General features: G+C 48.5%; 4 protein-coding genes across 4 annotated transcripts; 1 reads left to right on the forward strand and 3 right to left on the reverse strand.

The window, feature by feature from the left end:
- Positions 1-580: 580 nt before the first annotated feature.
- EI90DRAFT_3062718 (uncharacterized protein) lies at positions 581-1,491 on the reverse strand. The gene is made up of 2 exons (XM_039060662.1): positions 1,050-1,491; positions 581-986 (listed from the first exon to the last, which is right to left on the reverse strand). Exons 1-2 carry the CDS (start codon positions 1,452-1,454, stop codon positions 897-899), a joined length of 495 nt encoding a protein of 164 aa, XP_038914885.1. The 5' UTR covers positions 1,455-1,491; the 3' UTR covers positions 581-896.
- A 3,393-nt stretch (positions 1,492-4,884) lies between these two features.
- On the forward strand, positions 4,885-6,968 carry EI90DRAFT_1401894 (uncharacterized protein). The gene is made up of 10 exons (XM_039051766.1): positions 4,885-5,412; positions 5,465-5,635; positions 5,696-5,767; positions 5,816-5,893; positions 5,949-6,032; positions 6,091-6,172; positions 6,229-6,248; positions 6,304-6,392; positions 6,448-6,745; positions 6,807-6,968. The coding sequence occupies exons 1-10, from the start codon at positions 5,029-5,031 to the stop codon at positions 6,819-6,821; spliced, it is 1,293 nt and encodes a 430-aa protein (XP_038914886.1). The 5' UTR covers positions 4,885-5,028; the 3' UTR covers positions 6,822-6,968.
- An 876-nt stretch (positions 6,969-7,844) lies between these two features.
- Positions 7,845-9,503, reverse strand: EI90DRAFT_1401404 (uncharacterized protein). The gene is made up of 8 exons (XM_039051765.1): positions 9,093-9,503; positions 8,793-9,007; positions 8,650-8,735; positions 8,565-8,593; positions 8,419-8,501; positions 8,292-8,349; positions 8,127-8,227; positions 7,845-8,056 (listed from the first exon to the last, which is right to left on the reverse strand). The coding sequence occupies exons 1-8, from the start codon at positions 9,295-9,297 to the stop codon at positions 8,033-8,035; spliced, it is 801 nt and encodes a 266-aa protein (XP_038914887.1). The 5' UTR covers positions 9,298-9,503; the 3' UTR covers positions 7,845-8,032.
- Positions 9,504-13,490: 3,987 nt separating this feature from the next.
- Positions 13,491-14,775, reverse strand: EI90DRAFT_3062740 (uncharacterized protein). The gene is made up of 5 exons (XM_039060663.1): positions 14,335-14,775; positions 14,214-14,273; positions 14,071-14,163; positions 13,853-14,044; positions 13,491-13,796 (listed from the first exon to the last, which is right to left on the reverse strand). Exons 1-5 carry the CDS (start codon positions 14,527-14,529, stop codon positions 13,707-13,709), a joined length of 630 nt encoding a protein of 209 aa, XP_038914888.1. The 5' UTR covers positions 14,530-14,775; the 3' UTR covers positions 13,491-13,706.
- Between the last annotated feature and the right edge of the window lie 9,105 nt (positions 14,776-23,880).

A 23,880-nucleotide genomic window follows, 5' to 3' on the forward strand; every position in this document is an offset into this window, starting at 1 on the left:
AGCAGGAGGAGCAGATGAGAAGAGAACCTAGGCGAGTAGATATATGATATCACCTGCCCAGAACCTTTCCCGTTTTCAACACCAGCAACACAATATCCGATCACTTGTAAATGATCGAAGATTCGCTAACGGAGTATGATCTGGGTTACTCGGACAGGTACGCTCGATCAAACTTAGTTTGTTCATTTATCCCGAAGATTTGTTGCACCCAGCGCTCTCACGAGCAGTCTGAAGCTTGCAGGATAGAGTAAAACAAACCGACCATCATTCGCCAGCTGGTGGACGGGTGAGCGCCGATCGTGATGTCATCAATCTGGGAAGGGTTTTCCAGGCCAGCGCTAGCGCCAAACCCCCAAGCTACCTTGTGGCATTCTCACGATGGCTAGGAAACTCTCTGTTCTGCACCACTCATGGAATCAATATGTGCGATATTAACGGGAGAGGATGATCAACGTAAAAAAAATCGGCATCCATGCATGCGAATTGATATCGGACGCGAAACAGCCCGAGAAGCAAATGTTGTCACACGATGATCTCGGGTGATGCAATCAGTGAGAGGGTTTTAAAGCTATCTATCCTCCAGGGTTCAAAGTTCATCACCCTTGTCCAACGACCTTGTTGGAGCGGCTGGAGCGACTCACTCAGGCACGCGAAAAATATATTAATTAGGTCGGTACACGTGTCGGAGTGAATTCTCGCGTTTCAACGAAGGCACCCCGAGGTCGGCAACACATTGATGCCACGGACTGTTACAAAGAGGTCGAAGGAGGGATGTGAAGTGGCTAGAAGGACGTCGACATTCAGAGTATCGGCGAGATTCTCTTCCATAGATACTTTTGTTGTGCTGCCGGAACGAGTGGACTTTTGCTGGCAGTCGGTTCCAGGCTCGCGCGCGCTCACGGGTTCCCCCTTGTGGGGAGGGCCGAGCCGATGGCGCCATATGGGTTTGGAGTCCGGCCGCGAACGGCCGGAAAGTGCATGTCATCCTGAGCCGTGCAATCCAGTATCATTTAGGAGGCCCATGCTACAGTAGTCAAGAATGGACTCACAAGGAGGTGACGAGTTCGTGGTCTATCATCAACCATATGAGATGGACGGGGACGTCCATCATACGGAGGCGGAGGTTGTGGCAGTGGAAGCGGCGGCGGCGGCGGCGGCGGCGGCAGAATGGGGATGGCTGTAGGCGTCGTCCATAGAGCAGCCGGGCCTGGTTGCACCCAAGGCAATGGTGGACCTGTGTAAGTTATAGGCTGCTCATGCATGTAGGGCAGCACTGCTACTCTTCCGGGAAGAGGTTTAGGCATATAATGGGCGGGCGAACGCGGGTGGAAGGGGACGGCATGTGGTGTGAGGGAGCCAATGTAGCCTCCCGAAGACCAGCCAACGGGACCTACCACTGGTTGGTGGTGAGTCTCGATGGCAGCTTTGACGTCCTCCCTCGAGTGAAGGCCCATGGGGTTTTCTTTGCGAGAGACTCTCAGCGCCCGCCCATTTGAGTTCCCTTGTGATGGCTCTTCAAGCCTCTGAATCTAGTTGAGATGAGGGAGAGAACCGTTAGTCCGGTGGTCGGTCAGGTTTTCTGCATCAAACAGAAATGCTACTCACTACAGCGGGCACGTTGAAGTCCCATAAAAAAGGGAAGGGCCCATATTCCTGTATGAGCTGCTGTATCATTTCAGGATCTCGGTTCATACAGTATTTCTTCAGCGCCTTCTGCCTCTTGATCTCTCCTCGTGTCAGTTCGTGTACTGGGATCCATTTGAGCTCCAGCATCGTCAAGAGACCAGTTACAGCTCGAGAACACCGAAGTTGTTCCCTCGCTCACCCGCTTCTCCTGGGGCGTAAGACGGAAGGAGCCGTCAGAAACGTGCAATTAATGTTCGAGTTCGAAGTAAACAAAAGGTCGGCACCTTCCCTGCCTTCGGCGCTCCCAATTCCAGTTTAGATCTATGTGTTGATCACACTGACCTTCTTACGGCCAATAATGTCCTTTCCGAATCTGCGTCCGCATAGTCGAGGCCGTTTGTCGGCAAAGATGATCATCCTGAAGTTCTGACTGGACCAGGAGACATCTACAACGGGATCGCCAAGGGGAAAAACTCATTGAAGAAGCCGTCCAAGTGCTCATGCCATCTTCTCTTCCGTTGCCTCTGCAATCCGAATCCTCCATGACCGTGGGGATTAGGCCTGCTTACACGTAAGCCGCCTTCTTTCACGAGTTGGCACACTATCTAAGACGGACGTACACCACTGATTGCGATGAATGCCGTCATCTCGATTGCGGCTCTTCCATGGATGGCTCACTTTCCAATACCCGGTTTGGTGCCTAGGTAAATTGGCGCCAATGCCATGGATTCCTCAAGTCTGAAATCTCTTGGACATTTGCAACCCTTGACATCACCCGCAACATGGCCCGACCCACGCGCTGAAACATTCCTCCCAAAATTTGAGGTCTATGGACACAAGATCCGTGTTGCCGCATGCGATCTCTTGCGGTTCGGAAGTTGCCTAAACCGGATGCGTAGTATGCAGACACCTCCAAATAGGGTTACGGCCTCGCCACACTTTCCGAACCTAAGTATGCCTTTCCGCTGAAGGTAGTACCCTCTATCTCCTTATTCCTCTGCCACAGCATCTGATCCCATTCAGGACTGAGGCCACAACACCTTGTCATAGACCCCTTGGTCGCGTGCCAAACACTTTTACGGTACGGACGTGCCACTCTCTTTCACCCACTGGTCTACCTCCGACAGTCCCAGATACCACCGGTGGGCCTGCTGGTCTTCAAACAATCATCGTTGAGGGCGCGAGAGTGTAATTCTGGAGACGATCAACTAGCGTGGAAAGGATGAAAGGCGGAGACACAGACCCTGCTGCCATCCTATGCCTGTAAGAAGCATATGGCGAACATGCCAGGATGGAGATTACAACTGTGAGTGACGGTTCTCTACTTAGTTTCCATGGCCTGACCCGATCCCTAGCGACTCGAGGATTGGAGCGAAGAGAGCGACCCTTGCCGATTTCCTCACACGTCCAAGCTCAACTTGAACCGCACCGTCACTTGGTCGTCCAGCGGAATCAGGCGCTGGAGCCACAATCCTCCAAATTCATACTGCAAATTTGATATTGACCGCTGCAGCTCACATGCCCGCACCATTCGAACACATCAGGATTATCAGCAATTAGGACTGTACACTGAACACAACCTAGAAAGTCTTGACTGGCCCCCAAGGCCTACTGAACTAAGATTCATCCACAAGCTTTTGGCTTGTATCAATGTTGGATCCAGGGTCTCGAGTGTCGAATCTGGATCTTCGGCTCGCGCCTGGTGTTGTGATAAGCGTTGCTTACGCGCTAGACTGTATACTCTCCTAATTAAATAGTTTAGGAACCTCATGCAGGCAAGGCTGGGCGTCAACTTGATCTAGGATGCTACGCGCCGACAGCCACCATGTTTGCATTTCTGAATTCCGAAGCTGGGTACGGGTGTGCAGATAGGGAAAAGGCTTTCTGCCTGGAAAGCGCTGGTGTCCGGGGCCAGATAACCACTGTATCTTTACTAGTGGGGGTACACAGGAGGGATGAACCCCTTTCCGACGATTTCTGGGAGGAGAGGGGTGTGTTAAATGGGTCCATTGAACACCTGACTCTGGTTGCGCCTTGCGACATGGATGATCCCCATGTTTATGAATTCTGACACACCTTCCATCCCTCGGTCACCTGTTTCTTGAAAGCATTTTCAATCCATTGTCTATTCAGCTAGCCAAACTCGTTACTCTCTCTCTACCATGTTAGTATCAATCGCCGGAGTCTGCCGACCTCAAGAATTGACACTGGACGAAGTTGGTGCCACCATCAACAGGAGTTAATGTCTCTCCACACTCTTTCTGTTCGCTATTCACCTCGTACTGCATCTCCTTTTGCCCACTGCCGGATGCCTCATCTCCAATATCTTACTCTGAGTTCCCCGTACATGGGACAATAACAGGGACATTATAAATGACGAATGAGGTCCCTGACGATAGTATTCGAACCACCCACGTGAAGTGAAGGATTTTGTCACCTCTTTGACTTTTCTTTTACCACAACACCTGCCTCATATTTATAAATTATAAACGCACCGATGATCAAGGCCATTACTTTGGAAGGCGGGATGAAACCCTTATCTTATGCCCTTAAGGGTTGTGGCCTCGTTCGTCTCCTCTGGAGCCTGACAATCTTCCTGGCCTCACCGACCTCACTATTTCTGTTCTGAGGCATCTTGAACGACCTCTTGGACACACAGTTGGTATCCGACTCTTGATCAAAGCTCGCTTAGAAGGCCATCAGGACCGCTCCACAGAGTTGACAGTGCCACGCTTCATGTTTGAGGATTATCTGAATTGGGTTCGAAGTCAGGCACGAGAGTTGGAACTGACTGATTGATGACGGTGCTTTGAGCGGTACGTGCTATGGACTCATCGGATGGACGCTTGGGACAAAAATCCTCACTCTTATCCTCTGCCACCACGTCCAGCAAGCTAATTAAACAGTGCACACAGCTCTACCTTCAGCGTTGGGGCACTGAGTTAGCGCCGATCAGGGATTCTGTCAGCAACAGCAACGAGTTCCTACGTTGGCGCTTTCCAACGCCGGTTGAATCATGGGGATTGGTTAAGAACTGAGTAAGTAATGGTGCAAACTCTGAAGCGCGTTTTTCACGAGAGAATTTGAAAACATGGCCACACGCACACCTCTTGTACTTGCGAACACTATGATCGCGTCTGTGGTTGCGCTCAGTACGACTTCAGTGGCCATCGTGCATGTTGGCCTGTAGACTACGATATAATCATTCTCACCTAAATCGAAATAGTTTTCAAGGCTGTGGCCTAACTTAGTAACTATCTTAAGGACCAGTGACCAGCGTGCCGCCGACAGCTCCTATCTGGGCTCCCCCAAATTGATCTTCAAAGCAGTAAAGCCCAGTCCCTACCCACCTTGAGACTGACCCCCTTCACTGCTGAAAACCCTGGTCGACCTACTGATATCATGCAGAACCCAGCTCTGGTGTTCCCAAGCGCTGGCCCTCTGGACTCGGAGCCGCCAAAGGGAAAATGGTCCGATACTCGATTCTTTAAGTACCTTCAGGAGCATCGTAACATTGTGGGCAAGGAATGCCCGAAATTTCCGGAGCGGTGTGAGCCCAAAGACCCGCTTCGGCAAGACACTATCCACACTTGTATCAATCTCCAGGACGCGGATGTCTTAGACTATGCGGGAGAGTTCTACAACCAACAACGTACTCGGGATGATTGTGCTTTCTCAGTCAAGGTAGTGGATGTGCTGCGGTGGATGATTTTTGGGGTCATGGTTATTGTCATCCCTTTGGACATATTTGTCTTACTTCGTTGGACTTTGCCCCGAACTCTAAATGTATGTCAAAGTCCCTCATTTCCGTACTAAACTTTAATCAATCATGAAATAGAAATTTTCTCGCGATTCTCGAGAACAGCGGAGCCTTTTCCCCCCCTATGAATGGTCTCTCAAAGTTAGTTTGTGGATAATTTTTGTTCCGCATGCCAAGTTGGCGGCCCTTGGGGGACTGAGGGCTGCACTATATCTTCAAGTCTATGTACCGTCGTTTCAACATTCACACGTAGGGCCCTTTCGCAAAGACGCTATGATTTTACTGACTAACCATGGGGGCCCAATCAAGTCATCAAATATCGAAGAGGGGAGAAAGATGATAGAGGTCCGAGCAAAGCGATTGGAGACTTTGAAAGCACTGGTAATTCCGTGTGCCATCATTTGTCTGTGCTTCTGATTTCTCGACTAGTATAACGACTGGAGGGAGGAAGAATCCGAAGCTTTGAGAAGGCTGCATGAGCTGAAAGCTGATGCAAGCCTCAAAGATGTTTGTATGGGGTCACCGGCCGGAGTAACCCACTTGCTAAGAATCCGCGTTTTAGCGATGGGAGATCGACGAATGGAGGCGGAAAGCCACGAGCACCTGGCAGCGTATCACCTTTGATTGTAAGAATTTGGGAGAGCAGGCGAGTCTTGTGCAATAAATGTCTGATCAAGACTGCGCCAATCTAACATGAACTTCAGATCGGAGCTCTAAAAGCCGAAATCTCGGAGATTCGAGAGATTGCTCGAACGCAAACTAGTGAACAGATCACTGGATACAAAGGTGAACTTAGATACCGAACGGCACCCCACTTGACTGAGTGATGAAACATATCCCAGGGGTCTCTGATTGGGCAAAGGTACAGTGACGCCGCTGCTAATCTGTTTTGAGCGTTACTTAGCAACAATGGAAAGGACGCGCTCGATACCTACATGGACACGATCACTGCGGTGTCTGCCGTATCCGTATTGGGCGCTGGTCTAAGCTACACCTCCATTGTCAGGCAAGAATTGGAATGGCTCATCTTGATAATGCTAATTCTTACCCCGTTGTTCCAGCGCCAGTCGCGGAAATATCTCCTACATGTTCTGCTCCTTCGCACTGTTCATGATTTGTCTCGTGATTGCTACTTCGGTTCAAGTGATACTCACTTGGTATAGTCACCGGGCGAACTACCCGCTCCGGAATCCACGACTCTGGGAAATCTCCTTGGTTGTTGCTGTGTATGGGGCCGGAATGTCTATGACCGTAGCCATCATATTTTTATTAGTTACTGTTCAATCCTTGGATTCCGACCCTACACATCCGCCAGTGGTCACTTTTTCACCGATGGCCTCGGTTTATGTCACGTATGCGGTACGGAACTTTTGCCTAATCTGCGTATCAATGTACAATTGACACTTCTATTAGCTCTTAGGTTTCATTCTTATAGTTGGGATTCTCGCGTTATACATTTCTGCTTCTGTGAACGGTCTCAAATTCTTCTTGTTGAGAAGATCAGAGGTGCAGCTCGCTACCAAGGCGAAAAGGTTGGAGGACTTTGTCTGATTTGGCTGACTTCATAGCGCATAATGAGATGTACTCAGCCCATGCGCCGGAGATAATGCGAATAGGTGCAGAAAGCTGAGGCCTACTTAGACACGGTCTTCCGCTGTCTAAGCTTGGAAAGTCTTATTGTTAATCGTTGGGACGCTGTGCCAACGTCAGCCCTAGATTAAACCGACATTAAGATGTCCAACAATCCAAACCCCTCCCTCGAATTGTCAAGATGCATAGATTGTTCCGACCAACCCACCTCGACAAGGGCGCGGTTGAATCGTTCTGTTCCAAGCGCCTCGCAATGTAGCATATCACAATTGCACCAGCTCCTACGGATCTCCTCATCCCGAGCGCCATGAGGATACATGCCTGATCCTCCGAAATTGTATGTGCCCACTGGGTTAGATTCAGATCGCGTGTCGTGTTGTAGATCGATACACAGCTGCTTCCCATCGAGGCGGTCGGTGTACGTTTGCAAGATGGCGAGCGATAGAAGAAGTAGGGGGGCGTGAAGATTACCAGTTGATACAACGGTATGTCGTGCCGTGGCCCTGTCTGCACGATTAAACAGCAAATCGCCCCTGCTTTTAGAGGGAGATCGTGGAGCGGAGAGCCTTCAGTGTGTATAAATCCAAGTTGAGAAGGCAAAAAAAAACCACCACGCTGACCAATGAGAGGCTCACTAATACTGTGTCTACCTACCCTCATGCTCCACATCCAAGAAATCATTTAAAGACGTACCGTTGCCGCCCTGTTGCTCAGGTCTCAAAATTTGCCAACGTTACGAGCTTATGTCTTTGTAATCACCACGCCAGAAACAAGAAACGGGCGAAATATAAACTATACTTTGATTCGGTGAATCTGCTAGAACATCAAATCAACGATCCAAACTGGAAAAGATAACCCAAAGCAGTAGAAAACGATGAAGCCCATAGATCCATCCTAGCAATGTACAATTCATCAATCAAAATGAAACTGCCCCCACTCCATCAAATAAGGCTGCGGCATGACGCGTTCGAAAAAGGAGAAGAGTTGGCCAAGAACTCGTAAGAGTGCGTAAGATTTATTAATATAATCACACTTTAAACGAACCACCGAGCATTACTACTGAGTGACGAGCTTGAGAGTCTGCAAATCGATGCGTCCAATGTAATCTGCGTAAGAAGTGGTATCGAATCGAAACAAAGTTGCTACTTACAATGAAAGTGATGGGAGCAGGGTACCTCGCATTGAACTGACCGGCGTCCCCACTGATGTATACCGCCGTGGACTGAAGGAAAATTTGGATAGGTGGTTGAGCTGAAACAGAACAGATCGCATAAGCAAAATGACAGCCAAAGGATGCAGAAAACAGTCGACCTACTTCCATCAGGATTTGTCCATACTGGAGTGATGGTACCAGCAGAAACGTCGAGGGTCCACTATACATTTCGGGATGCCTGATTAGTGAATGCCAGAATGGTTAGGGAAATGTGAAGGCAGTTACGCACAACAGCGGATTCAGAGGTGCGTTGCCTGCCAGTAGCTTGAGTATACGAGTTGCCGACATTTTGAGGTGGCGAGTCAGGTGGAGCTAGGGTTCAGAAACGTGTTGGCCGAAGCCATCATGTATCAGGCAAGGTAGAATTAGACATACTTGGGTTGGTGTTGGCGATATAAGCGTATCTGAATATTGTTCTCATGAGTAGGAGATAGAGGGTGGGTAGAAGGCATTGGCGTACTGATAGCTGCCAGCATGAAGAATGGAGGTGACATCATCCCGACCTTGCACGAGTCCCAAATAGAAGTAGTTGGGGATGTCCGAGTTCTGGTCAATCGTGCCATCATCAAGCCGAGCCTAAGGATATGAAACAAGCTGACGTACCACAGTAAGCAAGTCTACACCCGTGTGGGTTTTATGGACATTGTGCACCGTGAAATTGACAACAACGGCGTCCGAGATATCTGGCTGAACGCGATACTGCGCCTGGAAGAAAGTGTTCTTCGAGATATACCCGAGACTCGCCCCATTATCCTTCCTGAGGACCTGAATGACTGCACAGTAAGGAACGCCCGAGTCATCCGACTTGCGATTGGGAACTGCAGATGATAACATCGAAAAAGAGAAGAACGATGTGATCAGTATTTGTTCTTTCGAACAATGGATCGCATTCGGAAAGCTTACGATGGTGACAATGAGATGGTACACGAGGCGACAGCTCTGCCTTGGGATCGTGTCGCTCGAATAGACTATCACCAACCAAATTCCGAGTGGGCAAGAACTTGCTCCCGCAGAGCTCGGTATCACAGCTCCTCGGACCAGGAGCGGCACAAACCAAGAGGCCAAGGAGGAGAGCCAAAACGGAAAAGCCTGAAAGGGAGTGCATCATAGTATGACTTTTTTAATGGGCTCCCAGTAGTGACGACGAGCGGATAAAAAATGGAGGGATGGAGTGAGGGGTTGGAATCCAACTCCTGGCCCCCTAAATATTCTCATGAGCTGTCAAAGGACGTAATTGCCTCTCGGCGTGCCTGATCAGCGTTCTCGGCTCGACACTAGGAACCAGTCAGGAACCCCCGCGAGCTCGCATATGGAAGGAACGGCTTCTCGATTTTGTCGAAAACTTCAAGAAATCTCCCAGATTTCAGCCCCTTATCGTTGGTCCTCCTCAAAGAACTCCCGGATTTACTGCTGAACGCGGGGAAACTCCTGGAATTAGCGAGAACCTCGTTGGGACCTCGCGGCGAATTTCCAAAGAATTTCAGCCCCATGACTTATAGCACGTGTTACCCGTTTATTGATCAATTCCAGGGGTGATGCTCATGCAATCCGGGGACGGGATAGGCTGGCCGGAAATCATTTCGAATCCAGAGATCCCAAGGTATGAGTAAGAAATCGCCGGTAGTTGGCAGTTTGATTTCCCAGATTTTGACCCAGTAAGAGGCGAGCCAAAATCCGTGAATTTTTTTCGCTGGGATCCATGCGAGCTCGCGGGGAGACAGCTTCGGTTTTCCTACTGCTTTTCTACCAACCCCACTAGGAGGCAAGGCGAAAGGGATCTACCCAATTTCAATAGGGCCCGAAGTCGGTTACTTACATAAACATAAAGTGAATTCGAAACTTGGCGTTTGGAAGTTGAGTTGCTATGCTGTGCAGCCAAAATGCATCCGACGTTGGGTTGATGTGCCTTTTATTTATTTTTTGGGGGGGGGATGGAGTGGTGCGGAAGCAGCGCGGAGCTTGCTTTCCGGGGGTGGTTAGATTGGACCGCGGGGAAGGGGAAATGCGTTAGCGCACACGCGAATTTACCGCTCCTCCCATGACCTTGGGCTGCTGTTGAGACAGTTCTCAGGGAAACTCGCTTTGTTCAAGAGGGCACCACTCCAGGCGCTAAGGACGAGACCTGCTTTTTAGAGGGTGAAGTTCAGGACCCAAACAAAGCTAGATCACCTTGGGTCCTTATGAGTTGTCCCCGTCTCGGCAGCATTACTCGGGGGAGGAATTAGGTCTGATAATCTGTACGTATTCCTCAATACGCGCACGTAGAATTTTTATCCTCAAGTTGAGTTCAAGATCTCTAAGGATTGCCGGTTCGTACGACGTTGCGCAGCGAGAGCTTATCCCTGAATGATGGTTGGTTCATCATCTTTGAGGATGGTCCCGTATATGCACGAGTTTCCTTTCTACCTCTAGCTATAAGTATGTACATCCTGTATCATGACTACCCGGGGGATTGTAGCTACTTGTCGACATGTCATACGCCCTAGCTTTGCTGCCTGCCGAGACGGGTGGATTGGCTTGACATCGGAACAATCCATGGCCCCAGACAACTTGAGCCTGGATTGCTGGATATGTTAGTATAATTCGGGGGAATGTTGCCCCAACGATTAATAATAAGCTTTTTCAGATCTAGACGGCGGAAGAGCGTGTCTAAGCAGGCTTTCTGTACCGTTTAGGATCTATTCCCGATTCTCCTGTGCTTGGACCAAGTACAAAGCGATGCTGCGGGGTCCAGCATGCACGACACCTCATGACCCTGACGCCAAATCGCACTACTGAGCTAGTAGGGAGCCCGGAGATCAGCTATCTTGATCTTCAAGTACGATGCAAGGCAAAAGGTCGTGGTTGAGATGCGGCCGAGGGGGTTATGAGATGGTCCTCGGTCTGTAACGGGGTCAGGTGTCGTGGCATGGACCTTCAGCAGCAAAGCCATCCTTAGACTCGGAAAGTGTGGCGGGACCAACTCGGAGAGTCTGTGTAAAGCGAGACAGACTCCCTTGCGTTCGCAGGTCTCAAATTTGGGTGGAGTGTTGCCGTGCGTAGGTCAGGTCATATTGACGGTGGCGCGAAGGATTGCTGTGGAATGACGAATGTCCAAAGGATTTCGAGCTTTGGGGATTCATGGCATCAATGTCAATTCACCTAGGTATCAAAGCGAATATCAGGATTCGAGGCCATTCATTTCTGCAGCTAGAAGACTTACATGTGGTCTCCACGATCCTGTCGAATCGCAGAGGTAAGGGAATAGAAGATGGCATCTTCGACAGGTTTCCTCCCCTCACCCATACCGACCTAGGTGCGTTCTGACAAGTGAACTGACGGACTATGCCGATGGAACTCGGGAAGGACATCATGGGCTGTAAGACGGTCTGTGCGATCGACACATACATCCCAATGTGCCTTTTGTTTACATTCCGAACTCGATGTTGATTTGATTTACTGATTACACGCTTGTTGCTGGCAGCTCCCGTCTAACGAAGCGGATGTGTGAGTGAGTAACTGAGGAATTTTCCTCAGTATTCACGGGCTGCTGCGTTCCGCTACGATGCTTATGCTCAAGTGCATGAACTATTACGAAAGGAGATGCAGAAACAAAGAGGCTCATAGCTCGTATTAGAATAACACGCGCCCTGTGGGAATCCAATGTTCCGTGACACCTCTATTCGATGCGAGAAAGCTGAATGGTACTTCGGCGATGTGTGCCTCGAGGTATGAGTGTAGACACAGAGAGTCCCTAGTAGTAATATGGGAAAACCTAGTGTAGCGTGCTTGGGAGACCGATGTCAGGCTCCTTTCCCGAAGTCATAACGTCATGAGTGCCCACAGCTCGTAACTAGTCTATCGCTGTCCTCCCAGTAGTACATGCTCTTAGACTAGCAGTTAAGTATTTCATATCCTGATAACAGCCTATCGAGTCAACGTCAAAGTAAACGAGCGACCAGATAGAGTCGATGGGGCTGCGCATAGAATGCAGGACACGGAGGACGAAACTATGGCTTTATGTCTCAGTGCTTTTGAAGCTAGGTGGGGTTTCCATAACCCGACCGAGTCCTTCTCGGACACCTCCGAACAACCTCCATCATACTGGTCAAGTGACCCTGCAGCCACTGGCCGGCTTCGTGAAATCCGTCCACAATCTCTGCATTGTTAAGCTTGGTCCTGTACTTCTTGAACTTCTTCGGTAAACCCAACCAAAAGTGCCTTCCCCGTTCAACCTGTGCTACGCTTTTAACGACGCCGCAATGACCTTCTTATCTTCCCGGATGCCCGTGAAAGTGCTGTGACCCATTGTCGTCGGGTACTCACCCGATACATCTATGCCAGTGTCATGCGGGAAGATTGCTGTCGTTCTCGCAGCGAAACCAAAGACCTTGCAAGGGTTGTTCAGCAAGTTCGTCAGAAGAAACTATTTTCCGGTAAAAGGCGCCTGCTGATCATAGGCCGTTCGTGATATATGCAACCCACTATGTTCACTCGTCCTATGTACCATTCTTGAAAAGAAGAACAAATTTTGAGCGTGCTGACGGAGAAATCTTCAACCCACTAGATCTAACGGCGACAGATACTATTTATTTTTCAACTGGGTGACTAGCTAACCTTTCTGACGTAACGAATTAACTTGGAGCCCATACCGAACTTATGTCTCTCTGGGGCCACCCCTCCCCCCTGTTTTTAGGTAAAATCACTCGGACTCATCACTCTCGGGACAAGCAATAGAATTTGGATCAGAGAATATGTGACACCCGAACATTTCCGCCGATGTTTTCGAGCAATTTGGGCGGTGATTGAGCCGTTGCGTAATTCCCCTTCCCGAAGCCGGAAGCTGGGTACATCTCAAGTTAAAGTCAATGTCCGCAAAAATGCACCGACTGGCATGTTGCGGGGGGCCTCCTTCAACCCAATGTCAGGAACCTCAGGTTACATTTGAGCTGCCGGGTGGACAAACATTACAACCAGCAATGACATCATAACTTCGCTTGAACAAAGTTCCAAGCTACGTAGATTCCTGGAAGCTTTCTGTCTGCACCAGTCATGTGCCAATGAACCAATAAGTACGCGGGATTAGCAGGAGAGGAGACCTAACATGATAACCAAGGTACTAATATTCATGCATCCCGAAAGACCTCATGCGAGTTAATGTCGGACGCGAAACAGCCCGAGAAGCGAATATTGATCTCGGGTACAATCAGTGAGCGGGTTTGTAAATAAAGCAAAGGTTTCGCTAGCCCTACAACCACCATTGCAGTACGCCCTCATCGTTGGAACGATTCACGAACACCCAGGCTAGGGACTGCACCAACTCAAAGATATATTAAAAAGATCATTACTTCATTGCCATATACAGACACAGTCCGAATCAACGCTCACACTCCAACAACGACGCTCCGAGATCGAAAGCACGAAGGACGAATTGACTGGAAGGACGCTGGTATTGAGCTTGATGGGTATCTCTCGATATATTGGCTGCGCCGCCGGAATAGATGAACTTCCATTTCACGGCCAGCGCCAGGCTTGCGCTCATAAGTTCCCCCTTGTGGGAAGGTGGGAACCTATTGCGCCATGTGGGTTTGGTGTTCGACCGCGAACGGTCGGAACGTGCACTTCATCCTAGCCGGAGCAACCCATATCAGGGAGATCCACGCAATGATACTAGATAAACTCACAGAGATCTGACGAGTACATGGTGTGTACTCAAGCGTACGAGACATTTGGAGATGTCTATTGGTTGGGGGGAGCCGGTGAAGGAGTGGGACCTGGGGGAGGGGGAGGGGTGGTGGCAGTGGTATAGGCGGCGGCGGTAGTGGGATGGGGAAAGGGTGAGGTCTTATCCATGGCGCACCAAGATTTGGCCCCCGCTGATCGGGGTGAGGGGGGGAAGCACGTAGGTGGGCGGGTAGGATTGGAAAGAGGCCCCAGATGTCGTTGGGGAACCAGTACTACATCCCAGCGGCCGATGGTGCCCCCAATGGCATCCCTGACTGCCTCCCTGGAATGGAGGCCCATGGGATGTCGTTCGCGGGTGACCATGAACGCCGGCCCCTCCCCCTCCGAACCGCCTTGCTTCCCCGCCTCAAGTTCCTGAATCTGGTTAGACAATGAGAAATTTTAGTGTGGTTTTCAAGTTTTCCACGAAGGCATCACTCACCATAGTACTCACCATAGCACGCACGTCGAAGCGCCAGAAGAGAGGATACGGGCCATAGCTCCGTATCAACTTGTCCATGATCTCAGGACTTAGGTCAATACAGAGCTTGATAAGCCCTTTCTGCCTCCTTTTCTCTCCTGGCTTCAACTGCTCTATGGGGACCCATTTGGGCTTGAGTATCGTGGAAGATTCCATGGGGGCGTAGCCGCAGCTCGAGAGCAGCCAAGAACGCCTTCTCAGTCGCTCGATTGCCCACTAACTTTCCTCCCTGGCGTGTTTCGTGGGTGTTGGATGGAAAGAGCCGTCAGAAAAATACGGAACCAATGTTCGACGCTGGAAGCGTAAACAACAGGTCGGCATTTTCCTTAGAATCCTTACCAATCTCCTCCCTTCTCTGTCTGCAATTTCGACTGCCATGTTACGCTATGATGGTTCGCACTGGTGTAACGGCACAGCGTTATTTGGACCCTAGCTGCCTGAGCAGATTTTGTCTGAAGTCAATCTTGCAGCTCAACGTCTGGACTTCGAATCTTGGCCGAGACGACTGGGTCTGTTCAACCCAGGAACGCTGACTCACCGATTTGAAGCAAAAAACAGCCAGTGACGCAAGTAGTTCACAGGTGGGGTGCCACATACTCTGCAGTCTGAACACTTGGGGATATATTTAGATCAGTTCCGGCGGCCCAATCGAGTAGCGTTTATGGGAGCGAACATCTCCTTGCAGATTGTCTATTTCGCCACAGGTCCCTGAATTTCTACTGCTGCCACAGGGACCCCTTTTTTTTGTTCCCTTTCCCTCCCTTGCAAGCTTGATTCCAATCAAAAATCGATGGGATTGCACGTAACTTCACTCTAACCTTGGACGCGCGCGGGCTCCTTGGGACGAGTCTATGGCTTTTATGTTTCGGTGCTTTTGGAAACCGAGTGAGATATTGGAGACTTCCTGCGTTTCCCCCCAGATCCCTCTCTCTTCTGTTAATGCAGTATGGAACGTACTATACTGTGATCCATTGTAGTCGGACTCCTCACCTGGTACATCTATGCCGGTGGCACGCAGAAATTTTCCGCCGTTTTCTCGCAGCGCTCACTAAAGTCTTGCACAGCTTTGACCCGCACCTCGGCATACATGCTGGCTCCTTGCATGGGGACTCCACGCAATTTCTTTTTTCTTTTCTCGGGGGAGGGGGAGGGGGCAGGGTGAAGAAAGCTTGGAAATAGGCGAGCACGCGTTATTGTGCGCGGCTGTCAACCCGTTTTTGGATATTGAACTTGAACTTGGGGCTGTTCAGCAAAGGTTCGTCAGAAGAAAGTTTGTTTATTTTTCTTGTACAAAAAAAAGGCATCCGCTGATCTGATGATTGGCCGTTATCATGATCGGTGATAAATTTGCTTAATGCAATTCACTATTTTATCGGACCGCTCGAGGTTTCCTTCCTTTACTCGCAGGGTATCTAGGGATCCATTTTTTCAACTGGCCAAGTAATACCCTCCCAACACACACCCTGATGAAATGTGGACCATACCGAACTAGGTCCTCATACACTGCAATCATGCGCTACTTCTACTTTTCTCCCCCCCCCCCCCATCATCCCACTTAGGTACAACCGCTCGGAATGATGGATGATCACTCTCGCTTAGACAGACGGCGGCCAGACGTATATATACTCGTGCCCTCTTGCCCGCGCGCCCATGCACTCAAGATAGGCATCACAACTTTCTTATAAAGCCACTGTAATTAACACTCCTGTCCGACTTCATACAAATACTGTGGCAGTAGTAAGTAGCCTCGCTTAGCGTTTTTGAAAGGAGTAAATATATACAAGTACTTGGTGCCTCAATGGTATTCCTTTTTTTTCTTTTCTTTTTGCGCGGTCTTCCAGCATTTATGGCCTATCGTAATAGGCCATTTCTTTTCTTGCGATTCTAGGGGGCCAACCTAAACACGTGCTTCTTTCCTGCAATTTTCCAATTCACGTGCGGCGATATACTTACTAATTCGCCTGACGTAACAATATATATATATATATGCACGTGAGCGTCACGAGGACAAGTTCGCGTTCGTTCGGCGCAACATGCAAACTAGTGCTTGTCACATACCTTCATCGAAAAAAAAAAAAAAAAAGATGCATGGACAACGCGATCTACCGTACCACTCTCAGTCCCTATGTGCACACATGATGTAGAATGGACGGACGAAACACACACACCCACATTCATCTTGAACTAACTGGTTACATTATGAAAGCCTCTTATGCCCGATTGCAGATACAACAAGTGGAAGCCGATCTAACAAGGCCAATAGTGGCCCATTTCATTTTGGTTTTTTGGTTTTTGTTTTTGGAATTTCCCAATTAGGCCCTCGACGCCGTGTCCAGCTCGTCTACGGGTAGGCGCGTTTCTCTCCCCCCCCCCCCCATGACCTATCCATAATAAACCCAGAGAGCGCCTAAATATTCGAAGTCGAGCCACAGGTTCGTTCAAATGATACATATATATATATATGGTTTCTTGTTCACATGCCTACGGGCAAGGGCGGGGAGTTGGGGCATCCATCGACGCGTAAGACATTTACTAATGATCGTGAGCTCAACTAGCCCATCTATGGATATCTGGGCTAAGTATTGCCTATTGTTTATTAACTATGTCTCAGCCTCTGCAGTATGAACATGTCAGTACTCCAATCCAAAGAGTAGAGTGTGGGGCTAAGGGTGGAAAATTAAAGTGGCCGTGGTTCTTTTTTTTTTTTTTTTTTTCTAATTCTTGTTGCATGGGCGCATCGGTCTTATTAACTAACGGTACCTTTTTTTTTTTTTTTTTGTCTTTCCCGAACCCAATCCGACGATTCGAGCACACACACACACACGGGAGGGCAAAGCAGTTGTAGTGTTGGAGGAATTCGAAGGTCCACAGTAGTGAGTGAGGTAGCTCTGGCTCGCCCACGCCGAACTAAAAATGGGGGTTTTTTTTTTTGAACATTCTAGAAGAATAGGATTCGCATCTCAGCAAGAAAAAAAAACGCGTTCGTGCTGGCGATCGATATAATATTTCAATCCGTTTTCTTAATCAACACCACTCACATTTCGATGAGCGAGGTACCGGTCCCCTCGTTCCGCATACACTCTCATATATGTTTTTCATATTCCCATCGACCGTACATGTAGTAGATATCCACGCCGGCAATTCACGCACACACCGGAAGGCAGTCTTGTCGGTATTGGAATGCCATTGCATGCATACATGCATACGGCCGATCTTGCATGTGTATCTTTGATGTCCAGTCAGGTACGTCCGGTTTATCGATAAATCACACAAGGCCTAGGTCTAGATTTTCGGGTATATACAACCCCTCGTGTCTACAATGAAGCGAGCACGCAACCGGTGGTAACACGCTATGGCGTTGGTGAAAAGTGCATGTAAGCTCGAGACTCGCTCCTGTCATGCACGTCGATCTGGACATCGCGTAGCTTTCTCGCCCATATATGCACAGTTTGGTAAAAAAAAAAATAATACAAGAGAAGCATACATCTCCCCCTGTCTATGTCGTCATATACCTATACGTTTAATGGCTTCTATCTGCAGGTGCTATTTCGTAGAAGCACCGAGTCAGGAGTTGTGCATGAAATCGTACAAATATACGAAGTTGAAAGAATCAAGGTTTAGGGTTGGATAGAGGTATCGCATCTGCACGAGCCCCGTAAGTGAACAAGTACGCTTCATCCGTGCTGACACCAACAAATTAGATCCGGCTACCTTTAATTTGCAACGGAGCTATGTAGTACGGAGGGTGGAAATAAGTATAATGATAAGTCCGATATCAAAATTAATGGACATGGATAAGTGATGGGGCGGATATGGGTCTGGGTGTAAGCTGAACCCGTACCACGTTTGATGTGCCTGCCGGCTGCAAGATCTAGGCCTCGTGTCATGAGCTTCGAATCAAGGGTCCTTTTGGGATAAAATACATACAGATAGCTAGCTACGTATTATAGAAAGGTCCTATCGATATCTCTCCCCCCGCGATCCCTCGTAAAACATCAGTGTTCGATCTCGCGGCTACTACAGGGTAATCTTGGTCCATTTCAATATTGCAGGATTAGATTATAGATACCCCCTTCGATATCCGAAAAACACAAAAAACACAAAAAACAAAAACAAAACACCGGAAACGAAAAAAAGATAACGAGGTGGAACTAGTTTGTGACGTCAACGATACCTATAAATGGGTTTCCAAACTAGATGATTAGCCACCACTGTGACGTAGTTATCGGTATGCTCGGGTCGATATGATACAAAAGAAGAACACATACACATACTATTATTTTACTTGTGCAAATCGCGCATGTGCAACACAAAAGTTCGTTATCTATATCATATCATGCAATTGATCGACCTAATCGGGGGGGACCAACATGGACATGACCGCAAAGTACCCATACTTTGATCAAGGCTGCTACCTGGCTCTAGTTGCCCGAAGATCGAGATAACTCTCAAGATCGTTAATCTCTCTCCAACTATTACTTAACGTACAGGTATAATCACCGGATATCATCATTGTAATGGCTCACGCACACATTTACCAGAGTTGGCGGGAAAATCCGCGTACGGCCGGTCCGTGTCAGACACGTATATACGCGCGACTCGGACGTTGTCTGTCGCATGCGATCACCAAAGATACCGGCCAGTGCTCAGGGCTGTGGGGTCGATATACGTTTACCCAAACCTCCCGCACGCAAGATCACAGTAGATCAGGCAGACTTAATAGTCACCTGGCAGAGTAACTCGAGCTGAGAGCAGATCAATTATCTGTACAGATAACAAACCCGATCGAGTACAATAAACAAAGTTTTTTTCTCTTGATCCGGATCCGTAAGCGCATACTGCCGCAGTACTAACTGTGCACGTTGATCCGTACCTAGCTTTCAGCCTCTGATCTCGATAAATGTTTCGATCTGAGTTCTTCCTGCCGATGCCGGGGCCCCGGAGGGCCCATGCAAAAAGTGAGGGGTTTGCGCATTATGCAGGTGATCAGCACACGCGAGTACTAGCGTATAAACATTCCTTTCTTCCATGATACGAACAACCTACGAACACATACATGTTAGTATAACCGCCTGTATTCGGGTATTTGTTGGTGAACAGTACTAACAAACATCATCTGCCCCCCCCCATGTCGATCCTAGGCGTCCGCCCGATTCGTGCAAGTCGTGCAAAGTAATTGGGTGAACGATACAACTAACAAAATGCCATCTTTCGACAAGTGGCATTGGAAATCCATGTGTGCTACCAGCTAGCCCCCCTTCCCCTCTCCCGCGGGAATTACACCTGAGTAGTTGTAGTTTGGCCCCCCCCCCCCCCCCCCCCCCTTCTATCAGTACTGATCAGCAAATACATTTTTACATTACAATCACTAGCTGCAATGTAAACGATCAATAGGTATGTGTACGTGTATGTGTATGTGCTGCGCGCGCGCAAAAAAAAAAGAACAATGAACATACGCGAAGTCCTGCCGAAAAAAAAAACAAAACAAAACAGAAAGAAGCAAGCACTTGTACAGATCCTTCCTAGCTGAGATGTGGCTACAAGCTTTGATCATGATCTTGTGAACTTTTTCTTCTTCTTTCTCTTTCTTCTTCTTCTTCTACTTCTTTTCCTTATGTTAAAAAACAAAAAACACACACTTTGATCCTCAATATCGGTGCTGGTTACTGTACACACACTATATCTGAGATCCCCACACAACCACCCCCCGACCTGCCATGACCATGACCAATGACCATTGACCTGATTCTGATTCTGATCCTGATCACCCGGGTATTTTCACACAAACGCGTTCAAATGTCAAATACCAATGGGTAAAAAAAAAATACACACCTCTATACATATCTACACATAATACATTATACCCTTTTGTTGCAAATGCACTCCGTGGGTAAAACAAAATAATTAAAATAATAATAATAATAATAAAAGTTAAAAACAAAAAAAAACTCGATTCTCGATCTCCATGCGATCCTCGATCCATAACGGCTTACAGTATTATCTCCCGATCGCGACGCTCCCTGTCCCTGAAGTTCTTCGAATCCCATCCTCTCCCCGGAGAGGAGGGGGGAGGAGGGGTTTCATCTGTGTAGTGAGTGTGCGCGTGTGTGTGCGCTATCTATATGGCATATCTAACATACATATATGTCCTTTTTTTTCCCCAATGCACTACATGGTATACTAAGCTTACTTGTACAACATGTGCCGGCATGGTGAGCCTTGTCTTATCATTTTTTAATCGTGATAAAAGTAAAAGAGAGAGAGAGAACGAAAAAGCGACGCATCCTGCGATGGGCGCTTGTTCGTGTTTGTCCGCGGGCGAGAACGTCCGTAGCTTAGATGCATGGAGAAAAAGTTTAACATCGATGGGGGATGGGGGGATAGGAGATGATCATCCGACTACTTACTAGTAAGTGGCCCAGCAGATGACCAGTACAACAACAACACCGGTTTCTGAGCTCGATCGAGCTTTTAATTATACCAAACAGTTGATATATTACAGTGGGATACTGTCAACGTCCCGAGTGCTTGATGCACGTTGCGACGGCGTAACCGCATCGTCGTCTACTAGTAGCCGCGCTAGTTAACGTACGCACACATGCACTAGTCCACGAAGCGGCTATGCAGTAGGTCGGCCCGTATATCAGCGCAGTTTTAGCGCCCAGCTAAGCTGTGCCACCTCGTGCAGTGCAGCCATTGTGCTTTTTTTGTTTTTGGCTGTTCCACAAGTAACAGTAAGTATAGTAGCAGTACTGTGTTTTCATAACTAGGACGACGACGTTGATCTATCTCGAATCCTGCGCCATGATTCGCGCGTTGTATAGAATAGAGCTGTTAGCTATATAGGATTTGTCCAAATCAAGTACTATACTACTATATTTTGATCGTGCATGTCGCGCGCGCGCGGGGGGTACCGAGTCGACGCGATCGGGTAACATTGTGTGTAGATATGGTGGTAGATATGATACTACTAGTCGGGGGTAGCCATGCATAGCAGCCTCCCCCGCCGCGTGGGCGCATGTACATTGTCATGCATGCAGCCCAATTGGTTGGGTTGGTTGGATTACTTATCTCGTCGGACCCTGTTTATATCCTGTTATCATAAATTGTATGTATAAGTACATGTATTATCGACAGCCCGGGCCGGTGTCAAAGCTTGCGAGTAAGTACTATCAAGGCGGGTGGAAGGAGGCAATCCATGTCAGGCCAATCCAATGCAACGATATTTATTTATTTTCATTCAAATATGTGATTACACACACGCCAAACCGGCCGTTAAAATAATATCAGATATATGTATCCCCGACATTGACTATCAGTCCTTGATAATTTTTTTTGTTCCCTTCCACGTTGATGTAGTAACACCCGCGCGCGCGAGGATCCCCCCCCCACACACACACACCACACACACACATGCACACATACATACACTAATTAGCGCCGCTCACGTTGATGATAATGATATTGTTGTTATCTGATGAGTTCGTCGGAATCACAAACAAATATTACATCAGGGTAACAAAATGCGCCCCCCCCCCACTATAGTATCTTATTCCCCGGGCGTACTAACCCAGCCCCGGCGCAAAAGAGTTCGCGTTGCTGCCACGTTGCCACGTTGCAACTGATCTACTAACTGGTCGTGGAGCAACTACTACTACTAGTGTACAAGAGAGTGGCCAAGGTGCCTAGACGATACATGTACACGTGGATACTGTGACCGCTCGATCAATATTGGATGAATCTACAGAATAGTGAAAATGTCCTCCCCTACAAACTAGCTTGTTTCCAGTTCAACTAGTACACATGAATGCCAGGAGGCAGTGTGCGTTCCAATAATACTGTGTGCAATATACACCCCCAACGACAGCAAAGAGCAAGGAGGATCGATAACCCCCCCAACCGACCGCGAGCCTCCAGTGGCTACTACACTCGCGCACATGACAGTGTTCGTGTTCGTGGAGGAGTCCGGCACTGAGGGGTCATCGGGTCGGGGGACACGTGTATGTGCAGGAAAGTAAGGACAGTAACCACACGGCTACCTGTACGCATTGCATGGTGTGGTAGAGATCGGGCGATTACCTCTCGATCTCACTCCCCTCTCATCCCGAAGTGCTCTTACGCGCTATATGTATAAGGTGCTGTAACTAGTCACGACTGTAGTCAGGTTAAAACATATGAGGAATCGGGAAGTACCTCAATGAATGATTCGAGTGGGATTGTCTCGGGATCCATTGACGGGATGGAACGCGATCGGGTGGAGGAGGCGGAGGGAAGGGGGGGTGGGAGGAGAAGGGGAAGTGGTGGAGATAGAATACTGTTTGCGAGGAGGGGGGGGGGGAAGCGTAATGGGAGCGCGGCTCCGGATTTTTGTTTCTTGTCAAGATCAGGATGCCATCATCCTAGGGATTTAGCACGGCTAAAGGGGGGGGGAAGAACCCCTTTTCTCTCTTTACGGTCAGAGAATTGGAATGGCATATTTTGTTTTTCTTTTGGACGAACCTTTGAGGGATGTTATAGATCGTCATGGAAAGCCAACGCGGCTAACTCTTTTTGGCACCAGTCAGGCGCGGGTTTAAAAATTATCCATAATGACCAAGGGCTGGGGCTGACACTGCATTAATTGTCGTCAAGCTTAGCGGCTAAGCGTAGCGTGGGTCGTCGTTGTTATTATTGTTTACCATCATTTCTGGTCAGCAGGTCATGGTCGCAGCATTAATGGCACGTTTATAGTTTGGTCTGATTGGATCATTTGGACGAGATGAATGCAAGTCAGGAGGATAACGCGTCATTGGGATTTGGGTGACGCGGGATCGGGAATTACCGGATGATAACTCCCCTTCACACGCGCGTGTAACGCTGAAAGTAAAAAGAAAACCCCGCTGTCGCCGTTTGACTTGTTGTGGCCGTTGTTGTTCGTTATTAACCGGATTGTGTGGTGGGACACGGGCAGCTAATGGGACGTTCCAAATTGGGGAGAAGGTGATTGGCACAATGCAATATCAGTTATGAGACATGAACTAGTTTTTTTTTTTTTTTCGCTCCCACATTGCGTCATAGGTGTGGTTTATCATTGATTTACCCATTCGGGTAAAGGCAATTAACTAATTACAATATTTAAGGAGCGAAAAAGATCTAGAGGCCGCCATCTTTATATTACTTGCCATTATTGGTTCCCATTCAACTTGTTGGAAGGGTGAAAGGAAGGGGCCAGATGCCAGGGAAGGAGGGGAGAGTTCTAGCGACTGAGCGATCATGTCTCTGCTGTTAGCTTAGGAAGTAAGAAGCTCTAAATCAAAGACAAAAAGTAAAAGGACTCAAGGGTGGAAAGACGATGGGAGAGATCGAGAGCGAATTATGCGCAGCTCGGGGAATTCCAGTAAAAATTTGATCTTTATGCTTTTTGTTTTGTTTTGTATTTGGATAAACTTGTTGCGGGATCAGATGTCGGGCGAAATCAACCCCCCCAAAAAAAAAAGAAAAAAAGAAGCAAGCGCAAGATCGCGGTCG

This window comes from Cantharellus anzutake (assembly GCF_015039405.1).
Source record: "Cantharellus anzutake strain C23 chromosome Unknown EI90scaffold_31, whole genome shotgun sequence".
Classification (NCBI taxonomy): domain Eukaryota; kingdom Fungi; phylum Basidiomycota; class Agaricomycetes; order Cantharellales; family Hydnaceae; genus Cantharellus; species Cantharellus anzutake.